The sequence below is a fragment of the Monodelphis domestica genome, chromosome 1 (genome assembly GCF_027887165.1).
Source record: "Monodelphis domestica isolate mMonDom1 chromosome 1, mMonDom1.pri, whole genome shotgun sequence".
NCBI lineage: Eukaryota > Metazoa > Chordata > Mammalia > Didelphimorphia > Didelphidae > Monodelphis > Monodelphis domestica.
In genome coordinates this window covers 585,838,701-585,857,326 of record NC_077227.1, presented here as the reverse complement: position 1 = coordinate 585,857,326, position 18,626 = coordinate 585,838,701, and the positions used below count along the sequence as shown (strand labels likewise).

The 18,626-nt window shown below is 40.5% G+C and overlaps 1 protein-coding gene and 1 long non-coding RNA gene across 2 annotated transcripts in view; one reads left to right on the top strand and one right to left on the bottom strand.

Annotated features, from left to right (window-relative positions):
- Positions 1-210: 210 nt before the first annotated feature.
- On the bottom strand, positions 211-16,968 carry LOC107651706 (uncharacterized). The gene is made up of 2 exons (XR_001628556.2): positions 16,794-16,968; positions 211-425 (listed from the first exon to the last, which is right to left on the bottom strand). It is a non-coding gene; the product is annotated as an uncharacterized LOC107651706 (long non-coding RNA).
- The window catches only part of SFRP1 (secreted frizzled related protein 1), an 83,056-nt gene continuing 78,641 nt past the window's right edge, over positions 14,212-18,626 (top strand). The window contains exon 1 of the mRNA XM_007476947.3: positions 14,212-15,136. Coding sequence (XP_007477009.2) covers positions 14,593-15,136 — 544 coding nt within the window. The 5' untranslated portion in view covers positions 14,212-14,592. The remainder of the gene's footprint in view (positions 15,137-18,626) is intronic.

Here is an 18,626-nt window from a genome sequence, read left to right as displayed (position 1 = left end):
CATCAGAGCCCCCTTGCCTCTTCTTCCTCGGCTTGCTGAGTTCAGACCCAGCTATTACAAGTTGAAGTGGAATCCAGAGTAGAGGTGGGGTGATGTCGAGGGGAGGGGAAAAGGAATAACAAGGAACGATGTGCAGTGACCCATACTGCTAAGAAAAAAAAACCAGGGAAGTAAATCCCTCCTTCCTAAGTTGAAAGCACATGGTAAAGGTTTGAGAACATGTCTGTTGAAGAAATACATATTTCTGACTGCTTCATAGAGCAGGCTGCATTTGAACTAGGTCTTGAAGGATGGATGGGATTCCAACAGGGGCAAGCACAGTGAGGGCTCCCTTGAAGACTATCATTTGGCACTCTTCCTAGAGTTTTAATATTTTGCCCTTGTCTTGATGGTAGCTCAGATGAGGGATGGAGGAAATATATTTTCTAAAATGGAAAAGGAAAGCAGATGGTTAGGTCATTCAGTAATATGTCCTCTGTATATCTCATCTTCCCAGGTTGACTGTACATGAGCCTTTCTCCCATCTCTTCCACACCCCTATGGATTTGTTGGACTTGAGACGTCTAGATCTGCTAGGGACAGATTGCTAGTAGAAGAAATACTTGCACTAGCTGAACCTATTTTGGCTACCCCTCTCCCCTGGCCCCATAATTAACTGACCTTTGCCAGTATTTATCTTCTTTTGTTCTTCATTTCGAAGGCTTACTCTGGACCCTCCTCTAATGTGGTACAGTAGAAAGATCCAGGGGATTTAGAATAGGACCTGCTTTTGAATTCTAATTTGCTTCTAACTTGCTGTGTGACTTTAGACAAGTTTCTCCACCTATCTGGGCTTCACATTCCTCATTTCTAAAATGAGTAGATTAGACTGGAAAATCTTTAAGATCTCATCTGGTTTCAGACCTATCAATTCTAGAATCCTAGGTCTCTTCCTCTCATCTACCTTTTCCATTGCTTACTGATATCTGATTTTCTCTCGACAGCATCACCACATTTATACGTGTCCTTTGTACTCATCAGTTGTAGAGGCCTTTGAAAGTGTTACTCCTGGGGGCAGCTTGGTGACTCAAAAGATTGAAGGCCAAGTCTAGAGATGAGTAGTATTGGGTTCAGATCTAACCCCAGATACTTCTTAGCTGTGTGACCCTGAGCAAGTCACTTAATCTCCATTGTCTAGCCTTCACCACTCTTCTGCCTTGGAACTAATAATTGATTCTAAGATGGAAGGTAAGGGTTTAAAAAAGAAAAAATAAAGTGTCACTCCTATTTTCTTTCTCTTCAACCCCTTTTTCTTAGACTACCACACATCTTGGTGCCCTCTCTAAGGCTTCTCTCATACCATCCTTTGTTTTCAAAGAGGACCAACATCATTGGGTGATGTTTTGATTTGCTCATAAGTCATATTTAAGTGTGGCAGAGTTGCATGAAGTCATAAGCCTCACAATCTCTTCCAGAGTCATCAAAGTCCAATTGCAAGACAGAAGTCAAGAGGACTGGTGATGGCCCAGGATGCAGTGGAGGACATCCATGTCCTCTGTGTTTGACTAAGCTTTAAGTACTCCATACATTAGCCTTAGAACAAATTGTTCTCATTCCACTGGGGGAAGTCTTCACATGGTTGAGGTAGACATTCCCTTAACTCACTAATAGGTTTGAAGCTTGTCTGTTACCCTAAAAATGAGTTAGCCTGTCTCCCTAGTCTGTTTTACTGAAGTGTGGTCACTGTGAATGCTACAGCTTTTTGGAGTCACAGGTGAGTTAGACCAAAAGTGGATGAACAGCTATAAAAAGGCTCAGCCAGATTTCACATCAGAGGAGCTAGTCCTCCCTGAGCATGTCATACACTCCACCTTCGGAGACTTGGGGCTAAGAGGAGGAATTGTCCTATTTCTTGCTTCCTGATGTCATTTTTAGACCTTACTCCTATTGTTTAACTATAACTTCTTCACCATCTTGTCTAGATCTTTGTTATCTCTGGCCCCAGGCTCACTTGCCAGCCTCTCCAATAGGTTCAGAAACTGACTCACTGTCTTCTCCATCATGAGTGGAATATCCTAGTTTCCTAGTTCCTTGACTTCTTCAGCTAGCAAAATCTGTTTCCAATGTATCTTAACTACCCACATTAGTGACCACAGACACTCCTCTTCTATCATTCCTACCTCAGGCTAAATTTAGCCTACTTATCTGCACTAGTTTGATTCCAGTTAGGCAGAAACCCAGACTGTTAGGAAGGGATTTTAGAAAACACTAAGTTCTCTTTTACAGAAAAGGAAACTGAGGCTTAGAGGTGAGTTACAACTGAATTATAGAGCTTTTATATCATAAAATTGGAAATTAATTTAAAGAATATTGACTCCAACCAATCAATTTATAGAAGAGGAAACTGAGTCTAGGGAGATATAATTATATAAGCATCATGACTAATGTCCAGATGACCTGAGTACTATTCCTGCATTCTTTTCTTTTTCTTAAATTCAATTCTATTTCTTTCAATCACAGTAGCTTATGAACTCATTGGCATGAGGACATATTTTTTCTTTTTAAAAAAAATCTCTAGAACTTCACACAGTGCCTAGAATATAGATGTTAAATAAATATGAGATGACTGAATGAGATTTTTCACTCCCTCTCACTCCCCAGCCCCTTACACATTTGAAAAAAAAAAGAAAAAGAAAACCTTTATAACAAGTATGCATACTCAAGCAAAACAAATTCCCATATTGGCCATCTCCATGAATTGGGGAATGGCTGAACAAATTATGGCATTTGAATGTAATGGAATATTACTATGCTATAAAAAATGATGAAAGAAATGAATTTAGGGGAACTGGGGAAAACTAGTATGAATTGATATGGAGCAAAGTGAGAAGAACACGGAGAACAATTTAAAGAGTAATTAGAGCAACATTTTAAAATCAACAACAGATGGTAAAATGAACATCTCTGGAAGACAATAATTCCAATCAATGTAATGACCAACCATGATTCCAAAGGCCTAAATATGAAGAATGCTCTCCATCCCCCGAGATTGAAGTGTGATGTATGAAATTTACAGAATGAGGTACATATTTGGATGTGGCTAGGATTCTCTTAACTGTATCTCCTGCTTTTCCAAGACAGGAGTGGGAGAGAGGTCAAGGTTAAAAGGAACAGACCAGAAATACTCAATAATTCAGTAGCAATTCCAGACAGGTTAAAGTTAAACCTAGATGCTGGAAAAGTAGGGTCCGTTACAATTATGGCAAATGCTACAGGATTTCAAATTTCAAAAAGAATATTTTATTCTCCTCTCAAGGGGCCAAGGATAATGGCAATAAAATAAAACATAAATGATAGTATAAAGGATTATACTGTAATTTAAGAAGCAGCTAGTTATATATTTATGGACTGAAATGATTGGAAAAGCCTTCACATTGGAGGAGTTAATGTAAGACTCAGAAAAAAAGCTCCAAGGCTTAGTGTTTCTGTTTGGGAAGTTGTTATTTATGAGGCTTTATATGGTGTTGTAAGCAATTTGGTGGTCTAGACTGTAATAAAAAAGCAAAAAGCAAAAAAAAATCCTTATTGAATAAATTAGGTTTTGAGGAGGCTTTTTCCTCCAATGTTATGAAGGATTTGATAAAAAGCAATGTTCTTAAAAATGCAGATATTAAATATTAAATCATTGTTGACTTAGTAGTAATACAAGGGACAGAACAACATGAATATTCTAAAATCATAGACAGAAGGGAGAACAAGGGCCACAGACTTACAGGCTTTTTGAATTGGAAAAGCTCCTAATCCAACCACCTAATTTTTTAGAGAAGAAAACTGAGTCCCACAGAACTAGTGATTTATTCAATGTTAACTAGTGTCAGAGTTGGACTAGAATGCATAGTTCCTGATGTTGTGGTAGTTTTCTATTTCTAGGAAGAAGGAAAGAAGTATTTAATGAGAGCCTGCCATGCCTAGGTTCAAATCTGGCCTCATACACTTCCTAGTTGTGTGGCCCTGGACAAGTCACTTAACCCCCACTGCCTCAACCTTTCTACTCTTTTGCCTTGTAAATAATATGTAGTATTGATAAGATAACAGGTAAGGATTTTTTTAAGAGCCTTCCTTGTGTGACAGGCATAGCACTAAGCACTTTACAAATATTGGCTCGTTTATTTCTCAAAACATTTCTGGGAGGTAGATACTATATTTACCCCCAATTTATAGTTGAGGAAACTAAGTCAGTCACACATCTACTAAATGTCTGAGGTAAGATTTGAACTATATTGGAAGGTGTTATACGCTTACATAAACCCTATATAAAAGATGGTTGCTCTCTTATAATCAGAGAGATGCAAATCAAAACAACTCTGAGGTATCACCTCACACCTAGCAGATTGGCTAACATTACAGCAAAGGAAAGTAATGAATGCTGGAGGGGATGTGGCAAAGTAGGGACATTAATTCATTGCTGGTGGAGTTGTGAATTGATCCAACCATTCTGGAGGGCAATTTGGAACTATGCCCAAAGGGCGACAAAAGAATATCTACCCTTTGACCCAGCCATAGCACTGCTGGGTCTGTACCCCAAAGAGATAATGGACACAAAGACTTGTACAAAAATATTCATAGCTGCGCTCTTTGTGGTGGCCCAAAACTGGAAAATGAGGGGATGCCCATCAATTGGGGAATGGCTGAACAAACTGTGGTATATGTTGGTGATGGAGTACTATTGTGCTAAAAGGAATAATAAAGTGGAGAAGTTCCATGGAGACTGGAACAACCTCCAGGAAGTGATGCAGAGCGAGAGGAGCAGAACCAGGAGAACATTGTACACAGAGACTAATACACTGTGGTATAATCGAACGTAATGGACTTCTCCATTAGTGGCGGTGTAATGTCCCTGAACAACTTGCAGGGACCCAGGAGAAAAAAACACCATTCATAAGCAAAGGATAAACTATGGGAGTGGAAACACCGAGAAAAAGCAACTGCCTGAATACAGAGGTTGAGGGGACATGACAGAGGAGAGACTCTAAATGAACACTCTAATGCAAATACTATCAACAAAGCAATGGGTTCAAATCAAGAAAACATCTAATGCCCAGTGGACTTACGCGTCGGCTATGGGGGGTGGGGGAGAGGAAAAGAAAATGATCTATGTCTTTAACGAATAATGCTTGGAAATGATCAAATAAAATATATTAATAAAAAAAAAAGATGGTTGCTTATGTCACTGTATATTGGGAACATTTTTAAAATGGCAGTTCAGTTTAACTCAGAATCAAGCAAAGGAAGAGATGGAGCTGGTGCTTATCTGTCTTAATCTGTCCAGGTATTTCCTTAAGAGCTTCTTTGGAAACACTATGAGTACCTTGTAGAGTTTAATTTCTTGGTAGAAGTATAATCCCCCGCCTCCCACCCTGAACCTTCCACAACTAGATTATTTTTGTAAATAGGGTATCTGAATGATGTATGCTCCTGGAAGATTTCTGACCTTTGGGAGCTATGTGTATCCTTCTGTCTGTGTGTGTAAAGTAGAGCTTTTATAGATCCCTTCTAGTAAGCTATTTTGAGACTAAATTAAGACTATTCCATTGACTCCTTTTTGCCTTTAGGATCAAATATATATTTTAATATAATTTAATTATTTTTGTAGAAACAGATCCTTTCTCATTTTTTATCTTTTTGGGTTACAGACCTAGTAGTGGTATTACTAGAACAAAAGATATGCAATATTTTATAATTTCTTTGGGCATAATTCCAAATTGCCCTCCAGAATGGTTGAATGAGTTCACAACTTCATCAGCAATGCACTGATTATACAGTAGATTTAAAAATTCCATTTATATATTTATTTGTTTGTTATATTAAAATTCCTAGGTATATCCCTCTTTCCCTACCTCTCCTCCCAAACTAGAAAAGGCATCATTTGACAAAAAGATAGAAGTATATATAAAACTATAACGTGCTTTTTCTATTTATCAATTCTTTCTCTAGAGGGGAGCATAAACAAGTCATTCTTCAAATAACATTTCAGTGGCCATATATAATGTTCTCATGATGCTGCTCATTTTTCACTCCTCCCAATTTCATATTGGTCTTTCCATCTTTTTTCTTAACATTTTTAAAACTTTTTTTCTTAGTATCAATTCTAAGACAGGCTGACAAAAGGCTAGGCAATTGGGGTTAAGTGACTTGTCCAGGATCATACAGCTAGAAAGTGTCTGAGACTAGAAGTGAACCCAGGTCTTCCCATTTCCTTTTTTTTTTAAAAACTAAAGTTGTCATTTCTTATGGCACAGTAGTATTCTATTATAATTATATGCCATAACTTGTTTAGCCATTCCCCAATTGATGGGCATTCCCTGAATTTCTAATTCTTTGCTACCTCAAAGAGAGCTATTATAAATATTTTAGGACATATAAATTATTTTCCTTTTCCACTGATCATTTAGGAAATACACCTAATAGTGGAATTATATTAACCTGAGTCAAGTCAGTCCCAGCACTCTGATCTCCTAACTCCCAAGCAAGTGCTTTCTTCCCTGTGCCATGCTGATTCTCTCATTTGCTAGTGTCTCTTTGTTTCAAGATGAGGATAAGTTATGAGAACAGAGACTGTACTCAGAGCATTGTCATATAGATACTATCCATATTTAGGGTTGTGGAAATAAAAGTTTGTGGTGTAGATAAGGTTCCTTTTACCTTGCTATTCAGTGCATCCTCAGTCCCCCAGTCCATGTCATCCATGACCCCACCCCCCCATTCATTCCCCTGCTTTGGGGTCAAGACCTATCTTCCTACTGTTTTCTCTATCAAAACTTACTCAGTAGACTACTTGCCTGAATCAACTCCTTAAATTTTTCTAGCCTGGAGTGTAAATTGCTGATTATGTCTTAGTGGATTACTTCTTAGCAAGGAGTAGGGGTGGGAGTAGAGTTATAATATAAGGAGCATGTCTCAGACTTAGATCCAAAATAATGATTCTGGTGTCATTTCAACCATGAATGATGGTGTGGGAGAAGATCAGTGTATATTTGCATTTGTGTGTGTGTGTGTGTGTGTGTGTGTGTGTGTGTGTGTGTGTGTGTGTGTGTGTGTGTGTGTGTGTGGTGGTGGTGGTGGTGGTGGTGGTGGTGGTGGTAGTGGTAGGCTCTTGAAGTATTCCTTCAGTCACATCCTGTAGACAGTCTTGCTTCCATGGCCATTGGGATGAAATGTATCCCTGGTAGGGTGATGGGTGAGAAACAGAGCAACACATTTTTGCCCCCCAAATCCCACTCCTCTGCCCTCCCACCATAGCTAGGTCCTTTGAGAAAGGCCAGTGGAGGCCAGGGCACTTCCCTGCCGTGAACAGGTTAGGTAAACAAGCACCAGGCTCTGTGGGGAATGCATCTAGGCTCCTAGTCTCCTCCCTGCAGCCATCCTGGAAGATTTATGGGCCTCCTGTCACTGAAGCATGTGCTGCTTCATTTTTGATTTCCTAGAGCTTCCCAAAGTTGAAAGAGGTGGCTGATCTGTCCTACTGGATGTAAAAGGTCTTCTTTTGCTTCTCCTGCCACTCTGGAGACAATACTAGGACATCTCCCATTGTGATAGAAAGGATTCCTCATCCTTTTCCTCGCCTCCCCTGAACCTTTTATTAATGATATCTACAACTTTCCTTAGGAAGCATAAGTATGTCTGTTTCTGAGCTCCTGACTCTCTGACTTAACAGTTAACAATATGGGAAAGATTGGAACCTCATTTGAAATGAACAAAACTTCAAGTTTAAAGTTCTTTCTTTCTTCTTTTTCTTTCCTTCCTCTTTCCATCATTCCTTTCTCCCTCCTCCCCTCTCTTCCTTCCTTCTTTCTCTCTCCCCCATCATCCCAAAGAGGAGAAAGGGCTTGATTCTCAAATTTGGAATTCTCTATCAACATAAAAGAAAATCCCCCAGAATTTAGAGTTATGGAATCTAACCTCTAGTTGAGATCTCAAAATTATCAGATCCAACTCTTTTATTTTACAGTTGAAGAAACTGGGGCCCAGGAATGAGGAATAACTGATTCTAGGTCAATATAATCCCATAGAACCATCTGTAAATATTCTTTCTCCTCTCTTCCCTTCTCTCTACCTTTCTCATCATTCCCCCCACCCCCATCCTCTACTAAGGAACAAAAAAAACTGAACTTCTACATACAAAAATTGAGCAATGCAATGTGGCAATTCATTGTGAATCATAGAATTTTCAAGATCTGCAAGGCAGCCTAGACTTAACCAAGATTTTATCCTAATGAGAGGTTGTTTAGATTGCCTGAAGACCACCAGTGATGGTGAACTTTCTCCCACCCAGGTACTCCACTCTTTAAAAAAAATTCCCATCCCAGATTACATGTGGATACCATTTTTAATAATTATTTTCTGACATTTTGCTATCTATATTCTCTCCCTCCCTTCCACCTGTCTCCTCTCCACAGGATGGCAGGTAATAAGGTTGCACATGTGTTATCATACAGTACACATCTCCATGTTCATCATGTTTTGCAAGAAGGTACATATCACTTACATTAGAGAAAAATTCATGGAGGAAATAATGTGAAGAATGGTATGCTTCAATCAACATTCAGACTCTGTCAGTTCCTTCTTTGGTGACGTATAGAATACAGATTACAATAGGATCCTGTCACAAGTACATACCACAAATTGTTTAGCTATTCCCCAACTGATGAACATTTTTTCAGTTTTTAGTTTTTTGCTAACACAAAAAAACCTCTTACAAATATTTTAGTCCAAGCAGGTCCTTTTCTCCTATTTTTTGAGATACAGATCTAGTAGTAGTATTGTTGGGTCAAATGGTATGCACAGTCCACTCTTTTGGAACAACTCTCACTGTTAGGAAAGATGCCCTTATGTTTTCTTATGTTAGAAAATTTTTACATCTTCACAAAGAGAATAAACACTTATTCTAAGCACCTATTCTATGCAAGACACTATTCTAAGTGCTTTGCAGTTATGATCTCATTAATTAAGAAAGTAGACATATTAAAATGAAGAGTATTGATCAATCAAGCAATAAGCATATACCTTATTTTTCAATGTATTATTTATTTATTTATAATAGTCATTAAAAAAATTCAAGTTCCAGATTCTCTCCTTCTAGTCCCTCAAAAGCAAACAGTATAACATCAATTATATATGTGAAATCATGCAAACCATATTTCCATATTAGCTATGTTGCAACAAAGCAAGAAGATAAAGTGAAAAAATGATACTTCAATTGCATGGTACTTCAGAATTCCTCAGTTCTCTCTCTGGGGGTAGATAGCTTTTTTAAATCATGAGTGTTTTGGAATTGTCTTGGATTATTGTACTGATCAAAGTAGCCATGTCTTTCACAATTGATCATCATTACTATACACAACAATTTCCCACTTTTCACTTCATTTTACATCAGTTCATAGAACTCTTCTCAGGTTTTTCTGATTATATCCTGCTCATTATTTCTTTAAAATTTTAAAAATTTTTTAAGTATTTTCCCATGGTTACATGATTCATGTTCTCTCCCTCCTCTCTTCCCTCACCCACCTCCTGAAGCTGACAAGCAATTCCACTGTTATATAGGTATTATTACTCAATATCTATTTCCATATTATTCATTTTTGTAATAGAGTAATCTTTTAAAACCCAAATCCCAAATCCTATACTCATATAAACAAGTGATAAATCATATGATTTTCTTCTGTGTTTTTACTCCCACAGTTCTTTCTCTCTATGTGGATAGCATTTTTTTTTCATAAATCCCTCAGGACTGTCCTAGATCATTGCATTACATTAGTAGCAAAGTCCCTTACATTACATTTACATTACAAAGACCAAGATCATCCCATAATGTTTCAGTTACTGTGTATAATGTTCTCCTGGTTCTGCTCATTTCACTCTGCATTAGTTCATGGAGGTCTTCCCAGTTTTTATAGAAATCAAGCAGTTCATTATTCCTTATAGCACAATAGTTTTCCACCACCATTATATGCCACAATTTGTTCAGCCATTCCCCAATCAAGGCATAACCTCTCATTTTCCAATTTTTTGCCCCCACAAAGAACATGGCTATAATTTGGAGGTACAAACCTAGTAGTGGTATTGTTGGTTCAAAGGACACACAATCTATTAAAACCCTTTGGACATAATTCCAAATTGCCCTCCAGAATGGTTGGATCAATTCACAACTCTACCAGTAATGTATTAGTGTCCCAATTTTGCCATATTCTCTCTAACATTTATTATTTTCCTTTACTGTCATCTTGGCCAATCTGCTAGGTATGAGGTAGTATCTCAGAGTTGTTTTGTTTTGCATTTCTCTAAATCAAGAGGGATTTAGAACATTTTTTCATGTGATTATTGATAGTTTTGATTTCTTTATTTGAAAACTGCCTATTCATATCTCTTGGCCATTTGTTAATTGGGGAATGGCTTGATTTCTTATTTGATAAATCACTAGAGAATTTTGTCATAAAATCCCCCCCCCCCAAGTTTATTGCTTCCCTTCCAATTTTGGTTGCATTGGTTTTGTTTGTACAAAACCTTTTAAATTAAATTTAATCAAAATTATTCATTTTATATCTTGTAATATTCTCCATCTCTTACAGGTCTTAAATTCTTCCCTTTCCCATAGATCTGGCAGGTATACTATTCTATGTTTCCCTTATTTACTTATAATTTCCCTCTGCTCATTATTTCTTAAAGCATTACAATTTTATGTATAAGCAACAAACATCTAGTAAGTGTTTACTGAATGCCAGGCATTGTGCTAAATGCTGAGGGCTACAAATAAAGGTAAGAACGGTGTCTATTCCCTCAAAAAGCTCAAATTTGAAGGAAACAATATGTGAATAACTAGGTATATGCAAGATATAGATAGAATAAGTGGAAGGTAATCTCAGAGGGATGGACTAGAGGGAGGATAGAGAGGCAAGACTTCCTGCAGAAGAGGGAATTTCAGTTGAATTCTGAAAGCAGCTCAGTAGGAAGAGATGAGAAAGGAGAGTGTTTCGGGCATGGGTGCAGCCAGGGAAGAGATACAGAATGGATAGTAGAATGTTTTATATGGGGAAGGGCAAGAAGCTGGATAATGGAGTATATGCAGGGAAGTAAAATGTGATAAAGCAAGAAAGATAGGCCAGGTTGCAAAATACTTTGAATGATAAGCAGAGGGGTTCACATTTGATTCTGGAGATAATATAAACCCACTGGAGTTTTTCAAGGTTGGGGCTAGATGTGATGTGGCCAATCTTGTATTTTAGGAAGATCACTTTGATAGATGCGTGGAGAATAGTCCAGGTAAGAAGTGATAAGGGCTATTGTATGAGTGGAGAGAAAGGGACTATTCAAGTGATAAATGACAAGACTTGGTGACAGATTGGATATGGAGAATGGCATGAGTTAAAAATTGATGATGACACTGAAGTTACAAGCCTAAACCTAAGAAGATGGTGGTGCCTCAACCCTATGGATAAAGCATACCAGTCAATCCAGCAGGATGCAGCCCTCCCTAATCTGTCCTCCTCTGACCCCTGCTATAGGCTGATAGTTCTCTACCACTGGGAATTATATTTGGTAACAATGGGATGACCATATGGATGGAGACTTCTAGAACAGGACAGGGGTTTCCTAAGTATCCAGAATAGTCCTGAGTTTGAGGTTTTGTGATATTGCTTGATGAGTCTTCAAAATTGGGGCACAGAGACCCTCTCCCTTTGTCCTTGATACAATTGCATCCTACCACTGCTCTGAAGATCTAGTGCTAGGCCAATAAGAATGTTTGGAAGGGAATAGGAGTGTTGTGAAGTGTCAGACCTGAACAAAAGTTCAAGAAAGATTTTAGCTGGTATGTCATTGACTACATTGGCCTTTGAGACAAAACCTAAGAAAAGCTGGGGATCTTGAGGAATATACCTTGTTCTGAAGAACTCCTTAAGATTTGATTCTGGTTAAGCTCTACTCCATTTCCCCCCACCACTTTAATACTATAATGGAAATAGTTGTAGGGGGTAAGGTGCTGATTGTCAGGATCAGTTTTTTTTTTTTTTTGATCAGGAAATTTAAGGCTGGGAAAATCATCCATGGTGACAGAAGAGAAATAAAATTGAAAGTCCAATGAAACCCAGATTGGTGAAAAAAGTGTATCTATCTACAAATGTATCCCTCTCAAATATTCATTTAGCAAATAATTTTGATTTGGTTCTAACATTAGACCAAATGTGAGAAATATCTCAGAAGCAAACAATATTTTTTCTCCAAATGGTCCCTGAGTTACGGCTAGGTAGGAATATGACCCTATGCACTCTTGAGATAGAGCATTAGCAACTATTTCAGGATTAGCATTCCTTTGATCAGAAGAAGACTTAGAATACTCCATATCTAAACAATTGAATCTTATTTGTATCATTAGAAGTGCTATCTCTTTAAGAAAGGAGCTTGATTGCTACACAAGTGCCATAGTTTTCCTTGGAATCAGTCCAAGGAGAAATGAGGTCTGTGGGGTTGAGACCAAGCTTCCCTGAAGCATTATGGAGTTTAGCAAACAAGCTAACAGAGCCAGGCTGAATTGCTGCCATGCCTGTCTTAGTCATTCAGGTTCTTGAGTCCTTTTGCCAGGTGAGGTGGCATCATGCCTAAGAAGAATGCTATAGTGGAAAGGATGCTGGGTTTGTTATCAGAAAATCTCGTTTGCATTGGAAGCTCTGCTGTTTACTTTTGTAAAATGTAGAGGGGGGTGCTAGATAGCCTCTGAAGGCTCCAACTCTATAATTCTATGATTCTTCCAGCTCTAAATCCTTTTATTCAACTGGAACATATATATGTATATATATATATATATACACACATATATATATATATATATATGTACTGGTGAAGTGGAAAGAGTTTTGAACTCATGGTCTCATGTTCTTGCTCTGACACTGTGACTATAGGCAAAGTACTGAACCACATTGGACCTTACTTTCTTCATCTGTAAAATGGGGATGATAATCCTGGCATAACCTTCTTCCCAAGGCTGTTGTAAAGATCCAAGAGGAACATATATATTAAAGGTCCATGTAGATATAAATTCAATTTTTCATTTAGAGGTCTTCATCAATTACAACTTTCCCACCTTTCTTGTTTTCCTATCTATGCTTTACTCTTCTTTACATGTGCTTCAATCTAGCAATGCCAGCCTAGTTTTCAGTTTCTTGAACATGTACTCCATCTTTTTTTATTCCTCCATGGTGTCCTGGAATGCTGTCCCCACTTATCTTTAACTCAGTTTCTCTGAATTCTTCAACACTCAGTTCAAACTTTGGCAAGAAACCTTTCTTGGTTTCTTAACTGCTAGTGCCTCCCTCTCTTTTCATATCACCTTCCATCTTTTTTTTTTGTATATATCTTTTATGTACCCAGACTTTTGCATATTATATCTCTCCATTAGAATATATACTCCTTGAAGGCAGGGGATCTTTTTCCTCCATTTTCTTTGTATGAACCCAAAAATAGTATTTCACAGAGCACTGAAATCCCCCTGGCAAACTTCAATATTAGTTAAGAGAAACTTTCACCAGTCCTGTATGAAAGTTGGCACATTTCCAAAACAAGAAGCATGTCAGCTCTAACCCCCAACATCTGACCAGAAGGTGGCTTCAGAAACTCAAAAGTTATTGGAGTGGAGGAATTAAGAGAAATCTGAGGACTGTTCTTTTGGGAAATAGTCAGCATCCTTTCTAAAATATTTGTCCACATATCTCTCTCCTCACACTCTGGGGCAGCTCGGAAGTGGCCAGGCTTCCAAGGAGCTGCAGAAAACAAAACCTAGAACTGAGTTAGCAGCCTGGTGCTCCAAGGTCAGTGGTTTAGAAGAAGAATAGAAAACGGACCAAATCTCAGATGTCTGTAGGAATCCTAGAATCCTAGATTTAAAGCTGGAAGGGACTTTAAAGGTTTGTCAATCATTAAAATCTCCTGCTTTTCTGCAAAGACTCAGTTAATTCTAGCATTAGACATCTGATCTCTCTCTCTCTCTCTCTCTCTCTCTCTCTCTCTCTCTCTCTCTCTCTCTCTCTCTCTCTCTCCCCCCTCTCGTTTTGTTTTAAGGGGTGTTGACTTGTATTTAGCTTTACCAAACTGAGTCCTCTTGCAAGTGAACCGATTGGTTAATTGAGACCGTGACTGACATGGGGGAAAGAGTGCAGAAAGGAGCAGCTCGGAACTGATTGGCTGAGAGGATAGACTCTGAGGGTTCTTCTAACAAGAGCACGGGGCACACTCTCCAGCCTGCAGCCTCCGGGAGTTGGTGCTGTTCACCCCGCGGGCCAGGGAAGGAAGGAGGGAAAGACGGACGGACCGGGCTGTATTGCCTCCGCTCCCTTCCCCTCTCCTCCCCACCCATTGCCCACCACCCACCTACCCCCAGCAGGAAGAGTACAAGGTTTCCTGGGTTGGGCAGGAGTGTTCAGCAACTGTGTGGGTGGGGGCTAGGGGTGGAGGAGGCTTCTTTTGTCCCCGAGGATCACTGGCAGGAGCCTCCAAACTTTCTGCACAGTGAGACCTCTCTGAGACCAGAGAGAGCAGTGACAAAGTTGATCTGAGTGTGGGTCAAGGATGGGTAGGGCGCACCACTCCTGGGGCTGCTGCTGGCCCCCAGTGGGGGTACTAGTGGCCTTTGCTGCCGGGCTCTGGGCTGGTGGCATGGCCAGCGAGTATGACTATGTGAGCTTCCAGTCGGACATCGGCTCCTACCAGAGCGGGCGGTTCTATGCCAAGCCCCCTCAGTGTGTGGACATCCCAGTGGACCTGCGGCTGTGCCACAATGTTGGTTACAAGAAGATGGTATTGCCCAACCTGCTGGAGCATGAAACGATGGCCGAAGTGAAGCAGCAGGCGAGCAGCTGGGTGCCACTGCTCAACAAAAATTGTCACATCGGCACCCAGGTCTTCCTCTGCTCTCTCTTTGCCCCGGTCTGCCTGGACCGGCCCATTTATCCATGCCGCTGGCTCTGCGAGGCTGTGCGGGACTCCTGTGAGCCCGTCATGCAGTTCTTTGGCTTCTACTGGCCAGAGATGCTTAAGTGTGACAAGTTTCCAGAGGGAGACGTCTGCATTGCTATGACCCCTCCAAACACCACGGAGGCCTCCAAGCCTCAAGGTAAGGCGAACAGCCCTCCTTCCCGTCTTCAGACCTGTTTAATTTTCTGACACACTTTGGGGCTGGTTGTAGGGAAAGAGGCAGGAAGTGATAAAGTTGGACCCTGGAAGAAGGTAGCATCCCAAGTCTACCTTCCTCCATCACCTTCCCAGGAGGAAGGTAGACCACTTACTACGACGTTGCCTTGAAACTTTTTCCGAATAACTACAAAAGCTATTTTCTCCTGGAGCTAGAGATAGTGCATGTCTAGTCTCTGCTTTGGCTCCCATACCCACACTCGTCCCCTTTCACTGAGTAAACGACAGCCCCATACCCATTTCTAGCACAGGGTTTCTCAGAGACTGAGTCCTACTCTCACCCTCGCCTCCCACCCCAACAAAGCCTGTAACCTTTTAGTGAAAGGAGAGAAACCTCTTGCCCCATCCTCTGGGAGGGTTTAATGTTTCCTAGGAACAGTTATTTTTGTTTGTTTGTTTGTTTTTTAAATAGAAGGGTAAAGCTCCCAAATGAAAAGTCAATTTTGTGCATGTGCGTGTGTGTGTAGACAAGTTTCGGGAGAATGCTAAGAGCTATTTTGTTTATTTTCTTAGGTACAGTGAGGCTTAAACACCATCTTTAGCCAGTCATTCAGCAAAATAGCCCCAGGATAGCAGTGAGGCTAGCTGGAAAAAAAAAAAAGTTTAGAAACTGCTGTGATTTCTTCCCCTCCCCCCTTCAGGTTAGGACTGTTAATCTGGGGCTGCGAAGGGATCTTTCTCTCATCTTTGGATCCCTCCACTCCCCGTCACCGAACAGTTACTCAAATCCCCAGGTAATTAGTAGGAGGAAAAATGTAATTAACTCATTGTCTTTTGTCTCAATGGGGGCGAGCATTCGCTCTGCTAACTCTGAATTTAAAATCCTCCCAGATGACCCGTCTATTCTCTCTGAAGCTTTTAGCAAGTGTTTCCTCTCAGACTTTAGAGGCAATTCGTGGTTGGAGGTGTGTATGAAGCGGGCTGGGGGTGGGGAGAGAATGAGGAAATAGAGAATTCTCTACATTCACAGGTTTAGGAAAAAGTTAGCCGAAGTCTTAAGAATGGATTTTAACAGCATATTGGCTAGCCTCAGGTGTAGCGTGTGTGTGTGTGTGTGTGTGTGTGTGTGTGTGTGTGTGTGCGTGTGTGTGTGTGTGTGCGTGTGTGTGTCTGTGTGTGTGTCCGGAGATTCTGAGTGGAAGGATTTTTACTGGAGGGAGGTAAAAGCGGGTGCTTTACACATTTACCAGGCCACCTTGAAGTGTAGTGACTTTTACCTCCTCACTCCGAGTATATTTTTCAATAAATAGTTCAGGAGGAATGGGGGCAGGGGGGGGAGGTAGTGTCACTTAATTTCAAACGTACATAAAGATGAAACACTCCCAATTCAATGGGGGGGGGGCGTTGGGCGCGGTGTAATTTAATTTCAAACAGTTGATTGTTTTATTGGGATATGGAATAAGGGGGGAAAGTATCGTGAGAGATACTGTTCAGTTTTGTAAGTCTAGGACTAGGGGCTCTGGGAAGTCTAGGACACAATGAAATGAGTTGGGGGCAACCCGGATTGATGCTCCCCCTGGCTACACAGGGTTAACCTTACGGGAAATTCAGCTCCTTTCGAGAGCCAGCCGAGCAATTACCTTGAGCAAACAAAGCACGTTGTGTTCTGCCCATGTGGAACCGACCGTCCCCTGCAGCCTGGGCAGGCTTTTTCCTTCTCGCCTTCTGCTCTCCGCTGGGGGGACGAGCCCAGCGCCTGCCCTGGCAACTACGCTTGCCGGCCCGCCCGCCCTGGTGTTATTATTGCATACAGCCCTCCTCCGATTACCATGTAATTGCCACTTTTGGGGACCGGAAGCGGACACGACCTGGGATAGAAGAGCCGGGGCGGTGGAGGGGGCAGCCACTGAGAAAATAGCTGTGAGGCTGATGATGGGGCAAGTGGATGGATGAACTGAGAGAATGTCCTCCTTCTCTCCTTCCCTCATTGCCCTCCATCTGAGAGAGAGAGAGAGAGAGAGAGAGAGAGAGAGAGAGAGAGAGAGAGAGAGAGAGAGAGAGAGAGAGAGAGACAGAGACAGAGACAGAGACAGAGACAGAGAGAGAGAGACAAACAGACAGACAGACAGACAGACAGAGACAGAGACAGAGAGACAGACAGAGAGAGACAGAGCCAAAGACAGAGAGATTGAGATTCAATGACTTCTAGGTTCCTTTGTTTTGCTCAGTGCTTCTTTGGCAAAGTTGTTCTTTTAAAACCCAAAAGATTTCCCCCATTTTCACTACTCTCACCTCCTTGTCCTTACCTAGAGGGCTCAGGTAGTTACTTTCTCCCTGTTTAGTCTAGACTGATCAAAGGAGGTGGGGGAGACTGTGTTCTACAACTGGAAATCCAAGAAGGGAGCTTGGTTCCAACATTCACCCTCTCTGTTCCCTTGATAATCTTGACTTTCTTGAGACTTCTTTTTTCCAGCTGTCTACAGATTTTGGGGTTTGACAACAATCTGGCTTCTTCTTAGGTGTATGGAGTGATGAGTTTGATTTTCTTGAAGTTAATGTATAAAACGACATCGATGTTAAGAGAGGGAAATTCTAAGCTGTTGACTGTTGGGGAATATAACACTGGTGGTTTTTGGATAAGAACAATCACAGGTAGGACTTTCACAAAATCACTATTAAGCAAGGTTGGTGCTTTGCAAATGGCAGAAGTGATACTAGCCATGTAACTGTTAGCTGTCATTCAATTAATCAATTCAATCAATAATTAAGTGTATACTACGTCCCTGGCATTGTGCTAAGCATTCCAGGGGCACAAAGAAAGGCCAAAGATAGCTCCTGCTCTCAAGGAGCTCACAGTCAAATGGTGGCGAAGACATGCAAACAACTGTGTACAAAAGAGCTCTATATAGGGCAAATTGTAAATAGTCAACAAAGGGAAGGGAATAGAATTAAGAGAGTCTGGGAAAAGTTTCCTGTTGAAGATTTTAGCTGGGATTTGAAGGAACCAGGGAAACAAGGAGGCATAAATGAGAATTTCTGGCTTGATGTTCTGTCAGATGTTTTATTATCCACCCAGATCTATTGCTACACTAGACCTCTGTTCCTATCATGTATGAGCATGTTTGAATACTCAAGTATACACACATGAGTGTGAGCACATATACATCTTTTCACTCTCTGGACTTTGGGGATGGGGTTAGCCTGACCCATGTTTTCCTTCACTTCAGCCTAGAACCACAGAACATTAGAACTAGAAAGGAACTTAGAGCTGATGTTGTCTAACTCCTCTCAATTTACAGATAGGGCCCTAGATTTCAGAAAAAGAAATTGAGTTTGCACAGATATTGTGTGACCTTATATAAAATAGTCCTCTGATATTTTGGGCCAGGATTTGAACACACCTCTTCAAACTTTAAGGCATGCTTTCACTTTTATCCTAAATTGCCTTGCTTGCAAAAGACTCCATAGTTTGA